General features: G+C 34.2%; 1 protein-coding gene across 3 annotated transcripts in view; it reads right to left on the bottom strand.

The window, feature by feature from the left end:
• Positions 1-6611: 6611 nt before the first annotated feature.
• PCDH9 (protocadherin 9) overlaps positions 6612-14990 on the bottom strand; it is a gene marked incomplete at both ends in the record, with an annotated part of 675119 nt that continues 666740 nt past the window's right edge. For all 3 annotated transcript variants that reach the window (XM_080363496.1, XM_080363495.1, XM_080363497.1), the window contains one exon: positions 6612-6985. In XM_080363496.1, coding sequence (XP_080219622.1) covers positions 6612-6985 — 374 coding nt within the window. The remainder of the gene's footprint in view (positions 6986-14990) is intronic.

Below are 14990 nucleotides of genomic sequence, written 5' to 3'. Positions count from 1 at the left end.
TACACATTCTAGTTGATCCTCTCTACAAAAGAAAAATGGAAACTGACTATGAAATGTGAAAAAACACTCTTTAATGTATAAGATTTCTGACTCATCTTTTGCTAAATCAGCTGTTCTAAACATTGTCTTCTGAGTGCAGAGTCTCTTCCTCTCTCATTTGAGACTTAAAGGTTAAAGATATTTACCTGAGAAATGAAGAATGTTGGTTCACTTATGACAGCTACAGTAAGCAAACCCTATGTACTGTATTGTGCATTTATTTTATGCCTGACTTAAAGTACATATGCCATCCTAATTTCACTTGTAAATAAAGGCAAAAACACATTTAAAAGCCATTGGGACAATCAGAGTTACATGAAAAAATATTCTCTCAGTTTTCCTTTAAATATTGACCATATGCAAGAAGATAGTAAACACATAAAAAGACACATTCTTAAAACTCAGATCACTAATAAATATTGTTATAGGTATATATTTAGACAAGAAAAGAAACAGTTATAATTCCCGTACAGTACTTACCCATTTTAACATTATCACATGGTTGTACAAACAGGATTATAACAAGCAAAAGAAAGCACTTTATTTAATGAATAAATAATTAAAAGCATTGGTGAGGGTAGTCTTAAGAGTATGCTGCTTCATACAGTTTAAAGTACATCAAACAACAAAATCCATAGTCCCAAAATTCCATTAAATAATACTGAGTAATTATGTGATTGATAATATTTAAGTATATATATATATATTATCTATATATATGTGTATAATCATATCATTATGAGTAATTAAGGTATCTATTTACATGCCATGCAATATTAGAATGTGTTGCAATACCTAGGCACAACAGGTGGATTTTAGAATGACTGTGGTAAAAAACAAACAAACAAACAAACAAAAAACCAGTAACCAAAAGCAACCAACCAAAAACCAAACAAACTTATTTTTGAAAATGAGGGACAATACTTTCAGTTCTTTCTTTTCATAATATTCAGTGAGGATTTGACATTCTTTCTGGTAGTCAAAGACATACTTTTTCTGTTGTACAATTAGGTAGCAGTAGAAACTTAAAACTTTAGTTAAAGTCATGAGACACCACAGTTAGGGAAAGCATTCTAGCTTCAAAACTTAGCACATGACACACATGTCTATGATATTCTTCTTTTTGTGGACCCAGTCCTGTGAAATGCTGAGCTTCTCCTACAAGAGTATGTTTACTGCTGTGTTCTAAAGAAATTAAGTGCACTCACTGTCTCAAAAGAGCTGCACAGTATTTGCAGAATGGGTGTGCATATCAGCACATGTTTTTCATTAGTGTCAAGTGAAACTCTGTGTCTGTATCAATTAAAAAAAGGTTATAATCCTCCTTTTATTGGCATTATTTTCAGCTTGTAAATAAACTACACTATGTCTTAGAAACCTGGAAATTACAAATTTGCTTCTTCTCAAGTGTTGTCTAGTCCACTGCATACTAAAAGAACTTGCTATGCCTATTAGTAATTATGGGACAGATCCTGGCATTTTACTCAATAAGAGATTCAATAAAACCTAAAGGATCAGAATCCAGACTTCTATGTCACAATCTTACTATGCTCAACTTGTTGAAAAGAGAGTATAAAATGGGCTCTTACAAGAAAAATAGTTTATGATATAAGAAGCTGTGTTAAATAAGGCATTATATTTCAGAGAAGACAGACTGGAAAAAAATCAATTCACTCAAGTAGTGTGTGAAAAAGCTTATCTTACAATTTTACAAGGAAGTATCTACCAATAAGAGGTATTTTTGGAACAAGAGGAAAAGTAAAAAGTGGTTTTGGATTATGGGGTAATTATATTTGATGAATGTGTTCACTAAGGTCATCAATAGTGCAAGTTAACAAAACAAATATTTGAGTTAGACCTTAACTGTTCATAATATATTGAGCTGATTCACACCTCTGGGTGATGTTGTATACTGTTTTCTGTATACTGAAACGCTTTGCTGTGCTCTAGAATTGGTCTCCATGTCAAAGTTTTTCATCACAGCAGCAAGGACTGCAGGCACATAAATTAAATAAGGTCCAGACTTTGGAACACGATTCTGTTGAAGAAGTATATTAAACAGGAAAGAATTGAGCATCCAGAGATACTTCATTGTTTTCACTGCCTGTAATGGCACATGTGAGCACAGGGACTGTAGAGAGCTCTCACTGCTTGTTTTACATCACATCAAGGATACATGCCATAAGAAATTTCGCCAGCTGAATCAGGTAAATATTTTGTGGTCACAAGAAATAGTCATCACAGACTACTTATTCTTCTGACTGAACTGGATATAGAATCATAGAATCTTAGAATCATTTTGCTTGGAAAAGACCTTTAAGATTATCAAGTCCAACTGCTAACCTAGCACAGCAGGGCTCTTATGCCAACATGAATACTTTCATAACCTTTTCTGAAGTATCAGATGCTACTCTCTGAGGGTATTAGCCCCTACACCCATGCTATTTGCCTTGAGTCCCATGGGTCCCAGAACATCACCTGTTGCCATGTCCTATTGTTCTCACTGTGTCCTTCTCTTTCATCAAAGCTACTACTGCCTCTCTTTCTTCAAAACACCACAAGATTAAACTTTTAATCAATGTTGTGATCCTCTTTTACCTACTTGTTTGTTTTCTCATGTCAGATATATCAGTTTTTATCACTCCCATTCTTTCCTCTCACACAGATAATGCATTTCTTGCTTTTATGCCATTGATGTGTCCAAAGCTTCCTGAGTTTCTCCATCAGAGTTTAGTCTACTCCATGCTCAAGTCATTAAAATTCTTTCTGATCATAGTTCCTATTAATAACTTGATACAAGGTAATAATCACATTAAGCAAGTAATGTGAATATAATTTTCTTTATGACTATTTGTTAAAAGTGATGTATATTTCTGGATCCTACTTAATTCTGCTCCATCCATAATATTTCTTTGTCTGCCTTTTGACAGTTTCTTAGGAAAGAGTCCTGACTGCTCCCTTTAGTAAGAGTTGGCACAGCATAGGTTTAAGTAGGACTAAATAAATATATCTGTATGCTTTTCATTTTCCATTTCGACAAAGAACTTTTGTCAGTGACAGTAAAAATAAAGGACTATCGAAGAAACCTTTGGCTTATCTTTTTAGCAGTCCTTCAAATATGGGCATTAAGAAATAAATAAATAAAGGGCACCCATTCTTTCTAGCTGAAGAAAAAAAAATCTAGAACTGACATCAGAGTGGCATCCATATCATGCCAATATATCAATAATTTTAAGCAATCTTTAGCTTCAAGCTAGTAAACTTGAGTAGTCACCAACATTCATCAGCCTTCTCATTCTGCGCAGTGGGATTTTAAAATATATTTTAAAAGCTCCTCATTGGATATATGACTGAATTCCTGCCAGGATTTAACTTTTTATTTATTTTTTATTTTTTTAGAGAGCAGTACTAGTATTACTGATTGGACAAACCAAATTGTTGTGAATGAATGGGCACTTACTAGACAGGTTTAGAGAGAAATCCAGATTCCATGGAAGTCTCTGGAAAACATTATTTTGTCTTAAATGGGATTATGATACAGTACTCAGTACTGCAGATATTTCCTTCCTTCCTTCCTTCCTTCCTTCCTTCCTTCCTTCCTTCCTTCCTTCCTTCCTTCCTTCCTTCCTTCCTTCCTTCCCTTCTCCCTCCCTCTTTTCTCTCCTTTCTCTCCTTCTCTCCTGTAATTTTTTTTAATAAATATTTCAAAGTTCAGTAAGGCCTGAAGAATCTAAAATTTCACTCAATTTGAGAAAATTAGATGAGAAAATTTTCACCTGCTGGAAATCTAAATCATATTTGTTTGAGCTCTTCTTGCAAAGGTTGATGACATCAAGAAGTATTGAAGGTTGGAAGATAATATAGCTCTTTTTGTAGCAATAGTCACATCATTTTCTTCTTGTTTATGATGGATTTTTTTTTTCAAATATATTCCGTTTAAAAAAAGGTACTTATAATTAAAAATAGTTAGTGCTATTTGAGTTTTCAAATAATGATTTTATTTCTGGTTTTAACACTTAGCACGTTCAATAATAGTTTACTTTTATTGATATGTTTTTATCAAGGTTATTGGGCTTTATTTTGTTTGTTTGTTTGTTTGTTTTACTTTCCTGCAACAAAAGTGATTATATAACCACACACATGTTCCTCATAAGAAAGTATTTAATGTATTTTGACATGGCTACTCTCAAAAGAAAGACTGAGGTGTAGTAAGTGCTGACTTTTCACTATGCTACCACTGCACTGTTACAAAGACTCATTCAAGGAGGCTTATTACATGTGCTTAAGTATGCCTAACAAATTTGGGCTAGATTCTGTCACCTTTGTGCCAAGTAACACTTTACCCAATTCAAATAACTCATTTTGACTAAGTTCCTATTTACCATAGGAATGACAGAATATGGCCCTCAGACTGTATCATTAGTTGTATATTCCATATTTATTTGTATGAATGAAATGGACCATGATATGCTTAGAAATATAAATGGAAATTCAGAATGAAATAAAGAAACAAACCAACCAACAACAACTGAAAAAAAGAGAAATGAATAGGAATAAAGTCCCTTAGGCGCCTGCCCAAGAACTAACACAACACAATCAGGAATTCAGAACATTTATTGCAAGAGCTGAATAACTAAATAACGTTGAACTGGCAAAGCAGTAACAAGGATAACTGGTTAGATATTTATTCTGTCAAAGTCATCAAACACCCCTCACAAACTGACATAAGTACTGCAATAAGCAATGCACCCTTAGCCCATTTTTATGCCTTTTATAGTGTGGAGGGGGGGAAAAAAAAAAAAAAAAGTGAGGGGGAAAAAAAAAAAGTGAATTGCTATGTACAAAATAATAAAGAAGAAGAAAAAACAAGCTTATGTTTTTGGTAAGAATAAAATCACCTCCAGATTAGCTAAGTTTGTTACTTTAAGACTGATGTTTCTCTGTGGCATAAGTAACTTTTGCTTTTTTCTGTAAGGACTTTTATTCCTTTTTTTTTTTTTTTCTTTTTTTTTCTTTTTTTTTTTTAACATGCTATTTATTTGTGTAAATCGTCTGTCATGCCTTACCAAAAGCCATCTAGAAATGTTTGGATTTGGATTTGCTTTGCGTGCAACTTAGATCTTATTAACATTAGGAGTCACTCTGCTGGTTTGACTGAGGTGACTTGATACTGGTACCTGCCAGGCATTGACCAACTATGATAACAAACAGTTAAACAGCAATAATTAGAGATTTAACCCTTTAATTCCCCCAACTAGCCTACCAGGAGAATGCTCTGTTACATCATAAAGGCACAACACATTAAATATTCTGTGGCTATGGTCTAAAAACACTTGTGTTACTACAACATTAACGCAGATGAAGATCAACACAAACGCTGCTGTTTCAGCAATACAAACTGTCTTAGGTATAGACACACACCTGCCCAATTGGTTAAACATGCTTATTGTGTTTTGCTCCTGTAGAATTTCCTCTGTATATTCCAGTCCGATGTGAGCTGACAAACTGCAGCTAATTTGATCAGGGATTCCAACTGAACAGCTTTCCCTCTCACCCACTACCAGAAATTTAAATTCTTTTTTTGTTTTACAGTTTCCTTGTTTTATGAAACATAATGTAAGTTTAGGAAAAAAAAAAAAAATAAAAAAAGGCTATTTTTTTAAGCCCTTACACAAGCAAGCACTTTCATTTTTTTTTCATATACATTTAAAAAAAAAAAAAAAAAAAGGAAGAAATTCTACCTGAATGCTGGCATTATTTGCTACTACATAGAAAGATTTTCTTTTTTTGCTTTTTTATTTTCTATAAGAAACCTTCCTTCCCATGACATAACCTCTTTTTTTACTTTTAACACAACGGTTTTGAGTTCCTTGGAACATTGTGTGTCAGACAGACCACTAACACAGAAACACCACCACCAAAAATAAAAGCAAAACAACAGGAAAAAAATGAAGGAAAGTAAAAAGCAACTGTGAAACACAGAAATGTGCTACAGTATCTTTTCAAGTGAACGTTATAAGTACACAAAAATTTTAAGCAATAATTGTTTCTATTTACAAGTATTTGAACACTGTTTGACTTATAAGTGTCCACTAACATTGTTAATAGCACAATAGGTTTAATGTTTACAGTTTCATTTGTTTTGTTTGCAATATGATCTCAAGTATAGCAGTCCCAGCATAGATCAATTACAATAAAAGCACAATTTTCTAACTGGATATGTTTTCCAATCATTGTAATCCACTGAACTTTCTTACTCTCTCACTCTCGCAATGCATCTTCTGTAGTTCATAGCAGCAGTCCAGGGTCAAAAAACAAACAAACAAACAAAAAGGGTATTTGCAAACTGGAGAGATCTCTGCAGATTTTAATTATGCCTATTTAACAAAACCACACAACTAGTAGAAACACTCTTTCATGTTGCAGGACATCATACCTTAACTTAAAGATATGCATATCTCTGCTTGGTGAAGCATAGTTCTAGAGGTCTACTCAGTACATAAAGCTCTGACACACACACAGTATTAGCAAGTCTAAGTAGGCTAAAGTCATTGGTCCAAAGTAACCATTTCTTATAGCTGGTGCTCCTTTGGACTCTCAACAGCTCCCGAGGCCTGTTTATAAGACTTCAAGTTGGCCAGAGGGATGTCAGTCATGTGGTTGCCAGTGTTGAAATGGCCCTCACTGGAACCATACTGCTTTCGGTCACTGAACTGGTTTCTGTTGCTATCTTCTTTCCAGGTCCTGGTCAATGTGTGTCCATTAACTAGTTTGTCCTTCTTAACCCATTCTTTCTGAGGTGCAAAGGTGGAGAGAGGAGACTTTGGCTGTTGGTATGGGCCCAAGCTGGGAGGCATCCAACAGTTATCTGAGTGACCCAAAACCAGGCATTCTTGAGTACACATCTCCGTAGCTTCAGCTAATCCTCGTGGCCCAAGAGGCCCATCTGTAGAAGAAAAATAAACAGAAAGAGGGAGAAAGAAAAAAAAAAAAAAGACATAATATTAAATTGTGATATTTGGCATTAAATGTATACATATACCTCCTGAGAAAATTATCAATGATTCTGCAACAAAACATTGTTCTGGTAGTTCCTAGATACATTTTCATTCTGTTAGAGAGTAGTTACTCCCTGTATATGCTACCTGCATAGTTTCTAAAAGTTCAGTTTCTACAGTTCAGTTATCCTTAAGTTATCATTCTCATATCCTGATGTGAATAAACTTGAATAATTTTTTTCAGTCACACTAAGAAAATGGAGCTAGCTAGGTGAAAATGTTCAAGGAAGTAAACATACCCTTGCAGATTCTGAGTGAGATTAATGCTGCTTGTAAAGACCTACAGTTTAGATGGGTTCTCTTCAACTTTCAACTCACTTTACTGCTGCAGAGCCTTGGTGAACTAACAGCCTACTGTAAACTGAGAAGCAACTATACTATCCAAAAATTGACTTGCCCAAAGGAAAGCTCTGTATGCAGAATTATTCTAATGTCTGCTCTTTTACAGACTCAGGTTGGTGCATAGTTCTAGACATCTACCCAGTGAATAAAACTGATGAACACTCCCAGCAAGTAAAGGAGAAGTTACACTTTGCTGGATTTAGTATGAAACCATGAAACACTTCAAAACATTGTAATAGGAAAGAGAATAAAATCTATAATTCTTCTGACTATTAAACACATCTGAGATAGCTACTGTGCAACCATAAAAATCGAGGGGTAAATAAAAGAAGGCTTATGTGAATCTTGTGCTGGATAAAGAACTGGTCTCATAATTCTTTGCAAGTCAGGCATTGAAGACCGCAGGAGACAAAAATTAAGTCTGCTGAATTACTATGCATATTAAATAACCACATCATTTTTACACACTATTGAGGACACAGCTGGCCAGCTGCAGGCATCTTGCAATCAAGCAGACAGGTCACCCATGTCTTCAGCAGCACTAAAATCCTCTACTGCATTTCCAAATGGCTGAATTTGCCCATCTGATCTGACTGGATGCGTGAGGAAGGGCAACCCAGGAAAAAAGCAGTGAAATAACTTTCTGTGTATTTGTTAGATATTTCTCAATATCTGAGATATGCTTTGATATGATTCTTTGCTAATTGTATTGTAATTTCGAGCAAGAATTTTGAGATGTCTTTTCTTGATTTCAGAGTAAATCAATGGACTGTAGACATTTTGAAGGGTTAAGGATATCTTTTTCTTTGATTAAACAGTCCAGTGACAGGAAGGAAATTGTAGACTGAGAAAGAACCTTAACAGGTAGGCATGAATAGTGAAGTTATGAAGCATCTTAAATAGTAGTACTCATCAGAAGAAAAATGTATCAGCAAAGTGTATCATTATAATAATAAAACTGAGACCAAAATACTAAGTGAGGGCACTCTAACAAAGGTTACTGTGCTACAATGGCATATAATATTTCATTCTCTTGTAGTCCATGTATAGATCATAAATTACACTTAGTAACAGATCTTTTTCTGAATACTGAAATTACCCCAATTGATTCTATGGAAATGGCTATTCTTTCTCAGTTGTGTTTTGTAGTTTTTATTGTTGTTTTGATTTGGTTTGTGGTTGTTTTGGTTGGTTGGTTGGTTGGTTGGTTGGTTTGGTTTGTGGAGTTCTTTTTCTGGGCAGAGGGAGCCCTTCCTTCTTTTCTTCCTTCTTTCCTTCCTTCCTTCCTGTCTGCCTGCCTGTCTTCCTTCTCTCTTCCTCTTTTTTTTTTTTTTTTTTTTTTGTTTTTTTTTTTTTTGTTGTGTTAGCTGTCACATAAAGACTCTGGTGTTAAACTCCTCAGATTATTAACCCAATGCTTTTACACACAAATACAGAAAATGCAATGAGGTATATTTCTATATATTGCAATGTAATTAGTTAATAATCTTATATCCGAGTAGCTTTTTTTTTTTTTTTTTTTTAATCTCTGGACAATATAAGGTACACTGTTGATGTAACACAATATAATAAAACATAATAAAAGGTGCTAAGGTGCTTCTGCATTCCCCATATAAGAAAGAGTCCCACTGCTGATAACTAGAACATGAACAATGTATAGAAACCATGCTACTTTCCATTTAGGTCAAGATAAGATGAAATAATTAAGCCATAGCCATTAAGAAAAAAAGAAAAAGGGTCTGTAAAGTAGGAACTTAGCAGAAATTTCAATGAAAATCAAGAACCTGGATTCTAAAATGAGAACTGTGATAATTCCCTGGAAGAGATTTTTTTTTTTTTTTTTTTTTTTTTTTTTTATGTAAAGCTCTTATTTGAATCTTGTAGTATGAAGTCATAATCAAACTGAGACAGCTACTTAGTACAAAAAGAGACAGTAATAAGGAAATATTCATGGTATATTGTTAACATTTCTAAAGGTTGTTTGATAGGTTAAAACTGGATTTTTTTTTTTTCCTGGCAACAGAAATTTAATTTCAATTAAATCTTTTCGCATTTTCAGAGAAAAAATTGGGAAGTTGTAGAACTATTTTCAGCTTGGCTACTCTCACAGTACAATACTATCTTGCTGACCAAAGAAGAGAGGTTTGTCATGGATTAAAACTTTCAAAACACAAAGAAAACCCTTCATCACAGAATGACACATTTCAAGAAATACAGTGCACTCACTCTGTGCTTGCAGTCTACAGTGACATAAAAGGTTAGTGGAAGAGCCTTCGGTACTATAGTTCTGAAGAGAATAAGTGACTTTTTCTATGTAGTTAAATAAATTTAAAGAGATAACACATTTATTTCTATTTAGAATTTAAATTAGTAATAATCTGGTTTAACTTAGGACTAAATATGCATGTGGCTACATGCCAAACTCTTTGGAAGATTTACTTCATGTGTTTTGCTTCCTTTAGTAACAGTTCTAGGCATTTAATACTCTTGAACTCAGAATGAGTTTTAAAAATCCTTTGCGTTAGCCAACTTTAAATTGATAAACTTTCTGGAAAGGACCCAAATATTCAGATATATGAAAGCAGCAGATAGGAATATTGTAACAATGCTGAGGTGATCAGGAGGACCCGTCCCTTGTTAATTTTGTTTGTTGTTTTTTTGTTTAGTTTATTTGTTTGCGCTTCTGTTTGTTTTTGTTAACGAAATACTATTGTCGGACTTGAACTTCAAAAATTAATTATTGTGTGTAAGTCCTCCTCTAGTCAACCTTCCCCATGCAGAGACTTAAATCAAAGGCAGGACTACAGCAGTCTCTGTAGCAGGCCAGTCACAATGTTGTAATGGATGTAGGTTGTACCAAGTGACAGCTGTAAACAGAATGAGGCCCTCTCCTTTTAGGAAAGGACCGAGAATCCCAGAATATCACCAGTAGAACACTTCTTTTAGCTGTATAACTGTTCAAATAGCTGTGAGGTATAGTGTAAGGCTGCACACATCTCTACATATGCCTGTATACAAAAATCTGTGAGTAAAATGCATGTTCAGGATTGAGAATAGGTTCAGACTTCTATTCAAGTGAGTATGAGTATTTTCCAGTACTCTGACTCATGCTTTCTAACCTATAAAATACAGGGAATATTTGCTTGCATTATTAAAATATTGTGAGTTTTGAGTTTACAAAATGCCTTGGACTTAAGACTTCATCTAATATATAATTAGCAATTATTATTTCAATCACTTGTGGTTTAAGCCATGATAAGAGAAAAATAAATCCACAAATTATTTATTTTAGAAATGGAGATTGTTGAAATAATATATTTTACTGTTGAATGACCATGCCTACTGATTCAGGAAAAAGACAGCTTCCCTCACAACGTATGTGGTGTCTGTCACACTTGATCTCTAATTAAAGCCCTTAGATATCAGTATAATGTTTTTGTAAATATTATTGCTAACAATGGTGATGAACATGATTTAGATGTCCTACTGTGAGGCATGGAAAAAAGATGAAAAATAGATTTGGGGAAAAGGGATCTCACCTACCAAAAAAAAAAAAGTCTTTCAACAATACCGTTTTTTTTTCAGTTTCTGTTTTGTGTAATTATGTTCTCAAGTGTAAAGAGTTTACTCTTTTCTAAGACTCATTATTCAGGTTGCTATTCAGTAGCATAAAGTGAAATGATCATGAGCAATATGATGGGAAAGAGACCTTCTGGGGGTAGCTTACACTGAAGGGTTAGCTGCTTTGCATTGAGAAAGCATAATCTTGCCTTAATGGTAATTATCTTTCTCTTCCACCACTGCTGAACAATAGCTTTCACCCAATTTTCTAAAGTTGTTTCATTACCACATACAATGACACCACTTAAAAACCTGTTCCTGCTGCTTTAATTTTATAATTGCATTAATTTGTTTCCTTTCTCTTCATAAAAATGTCACTGAAATTTCTGTATCAAGTTTTTCCACGCTGAAATACTTTATTGATATGTGGGGATTTTTTTTTCAAAGTATTTGTTCTCTGAACAATCCGTAATACGTGAGGCTGGTTATCAGTCTTGGCTGCTTGAATATGTAATGACATAAGTGCTGATAAAACTGTATAAGCCATCTGTCTCTGGAGTTAAATGTTTTGAAAGCAAACACAAAAGTGAATAACAAACACTCCCTTAAATTGTCTTTGTAAATATTTATATCAGAACTTACCCCAAAATGCTCTTTTGTTGTTATTATATTATGTTAATAGCTGTCAAGCAGATACATGACTTGCCTCCTCAAAAGCAGACAGGTGTAAGAAGGAAAATAGTACATGCCACTCAAGAGCTGGTCATACCCTAATGCTGGAATTTCTGTGTGAACTTTTATTTTTTTGTCCTCAGAAGCTAAACTGATGTTTCATTGATTAACTTACTACTACATCTAGCTTCTGGTGTGTTGACTAGCCACTTTTCAACCTGCTTCTTTAAAAATCTCTTAAAGCCAGAAAATCCATTCTTCAGTTCTGAAAGCGTTAAGAGATGGTAAGTTCCACTAAGTAAGACTTTTTGGTCTGAAAAAAAATAAATAAATAAATATATATATATATATAAAAATGAATGGCTACTGACTGTCTGAGGGCACTAACATTAAGAGTAGTGGATTTGAACATGGCTATAGTTGTGTTTCAGACACATTTATTTATTTAACTTTTCATATGACATCTTAAAAATAAAAAAAGAAAAGAAAAAAACAGCAACAACATTTTCAGCTCTATTTAACCTCAAATACAGAAAGCTTTTCAAAGCTTTCATGGGTTACTTACTAAATGACCTTTCTGAGACCACATGTTTTGACAGCCTTTCCCATGTATATTGGAATTGAAATGGCATTATCCTATTTCATAGAGGTTTTGCAACTACTGAATATAATAAATATAAAAACTAGAAAACAGTTTATAATGAAAAGATGCTTTTGACTTTTTTTTTTCTCTTAAGTATCAGCTAAATAAATGAAAAAGACTGTTCTCTTCTTTTAGTCTATTAAAAAAAAAAAAAAAACCCAACAAAAAAAACCAAGACTACAAAGCCACATACATGCTGTGCTGGATGTGTTTTCTTGATGTGGTTAATTAAGAGCAAGATTCTTCAGTGACTACAAAAAATATATTTTTAGTGGCTTATTGCATGCAACAGCTGAAATATTTTCTGAAAAGGCAGGAAAGCCTGGCAGAATAAGGTTTTTCTACATAATTCTTTGAAGTACTTAAGTGATCCAGACAGGTTCCACAGAAATGTAGGTGTCTAAGATCCAAACTATAATTTCAAAAGTCATGCATGACTTCTTTGACTCCATGGGAGGATATATTTTGAAATGCAAGGTTATGGAACTGCTTGAAATTCTGCTTCTACACAGAATTGCCTCAGTCTTCTTATTACTGAGGTTGCTTCATACCTAAGTATTCCCAGAGTTAGGAAACTAATTGTTCCCTTCTGTTCATATCTTGAATATCTAAATGTGCTTGGCATTTTAAGAGTGTAACTGACATATACCAACAGGCTGTAGCTTTGAACAATATAGCAGAGCAGGAGGTTGATTTCTCACCCGCTCCAGTTTATACCTATTGGCAGAAAGAGAGCATGCCTTTTGTTTCAAACATTGTGCAGGGAACACTTGTGGTTTAGGACATTTCTGGAAAGCTCAGATCCAAGTTTCCTTTTCTTCCTGATAGATTCTGGCTACTCTCTCCCACAGACATGCAAGAATGAACCTTGGTAACAACAGCTCTCCTAATAAATGAGAAACAGTTCTGTAATCCCTCCTGCAGAGAAGGAGACTACCATGTTTTCTTATACACTTAGGGAATGCTGAAATTACTGATATGCAGTAGAAAAGTGTCTGATAACCAAATGATTACTATTAAAAAGTATTTCATATTTCCTGTCTTGAGTACCTTTCACCTATAGCTGCTCCAGTGAAAAAGCTGCTATGAAAAGGAGTGCTACTTAGATTTTCTTGGTTTCTTTTGGTGTGTTTTTTTTTTTAGTGTATCTTTCCTAGAAGTTTAATACTATTACCATTTAGAAGTTAGACCTCCATCAGTAATGGCTCTGTTGTCAATTTGTTTTTATCTGGCCTAGCTTTCTGTGCCCATTTCCAACTACTTTTTCTGCATTGGCATACATAGTATAAATCTGTATGCATTTCCATGTGTGCATGCTCAGGAAATAGTCATGTACCATGTAGTCCACACTTTGAAGCACTGGCAGCCTAGACAAATTTTTAGTTCCTTGCATTTTCCAAGGCAAGATATCTTCCAAAAGTTGACACCTTCCAATAATTTGAATTAATTTTTCAACACTTTTGAGCATAAAGCCTTTGATTTCGTAGACATGCTTGTCTACACATTTCTTGGAAGGAATTTTGTGGCCCATTTCTGCAGATGGGAACAAATTGATTGCTTTATCTACTGTATAGCTAGATGCAGAGTAGGTGCCTCAAGACTAAGCTGGCATGCTGCGATGTCTGAGCAAATACACTTAGAGAAAGCATATAAGGACTTTCAACAGAGTTTAGTAGTTTAGAGTTGTTAACAATCCCATGAAGTCTTCCAAAACAGCTTGTTTGGAAATGGAAAGTTCAGTCTATAGGCAGGCCACATGTACATATATTTGCCCTTGCCATCTGAACCCACCCTTAAAATTAGTTTAGCTGTGTGTTATTACATTTCTGGTTTAGTTCTGCATTTTTCATAACAGAAATTATTTAATACCGAATTTATTTAATACTGAATTTATTTAGGACTTAACTCTTAGTGACATCTCATAGCAAGAAATAAATTTTTATAGCCTAGTGGTAGCTCCTCTTGGTTGCATGAAAAGTCACAGAGATTTAACCAAATTCTAGCCTTCAGTTGTCCACAGGAAGTAGCAAGCAGGCCATTTCCTAATCTCTACTGAAGACACCTTATGCGACTCCTGAGCTTGTGGGATACCAGTTCTCAAGTTTGTTTAGCGTTGTCTAGTCTTTATGAATAGATAGATGAATTGACTGTTAGACTTGTGATCATTCTGCAAGCATGTTACTACATTCTTTGAAATCACAAGGGCATGGTCCATGCAGTGAAGGGTGTAGGAATATGTCACAGGAGGCATGCAAAGCAGTCATAGTCTGAAGTGGTGTTGAGCCATACACTGAACAGCTCAAACCTCGGTGATTCAGTGCTCTTCACTTCTCACAGAAATCCAGCTCTGTTACTTATAATGGTTTGCACATTGTCCATGTTCAGATCTCTCTGCCAACCTATTTTTTTTTTTTTTTTTTTCCAAAATTTAACTGGGTGAAACTTTATAGCTTGTAGCAAAAAAATGTAGGTTCATTAGATAATCTAGTGGTCCTTTCTGGTCTTAAAAATCTATGTATCAGCAAATATTAACATAAAACTGTAATCTGTATAAACTTTCTCTGACAAATACAGCCAATTATAGCATACCCTTTAAAAATATAGAAGATACAAAATAATAGTTGGAATTGTTACTTTGGTTTAATGCATTCTATCATTAAAAACAAACAAATAAA

Source organism: Nesoenas mayeri, assembly GCF_963082525.1.
Source record: "Nesoenas mayeri genome assembly, chromosome: 1".
In the NCBI taxonomy this organism is placed as follows: domain Eukaryota; kingdom Metazoa; phylum Chordata; class Aves; order Columbiformes; family Columbidae; genus Nesoenas; species Nesoenas mayeri.
The sequence above is the reverse complement of the archived record's forward strand: the minus strand, read 5'-3'. Positions and strand labels throughout refer to the sequence as shown.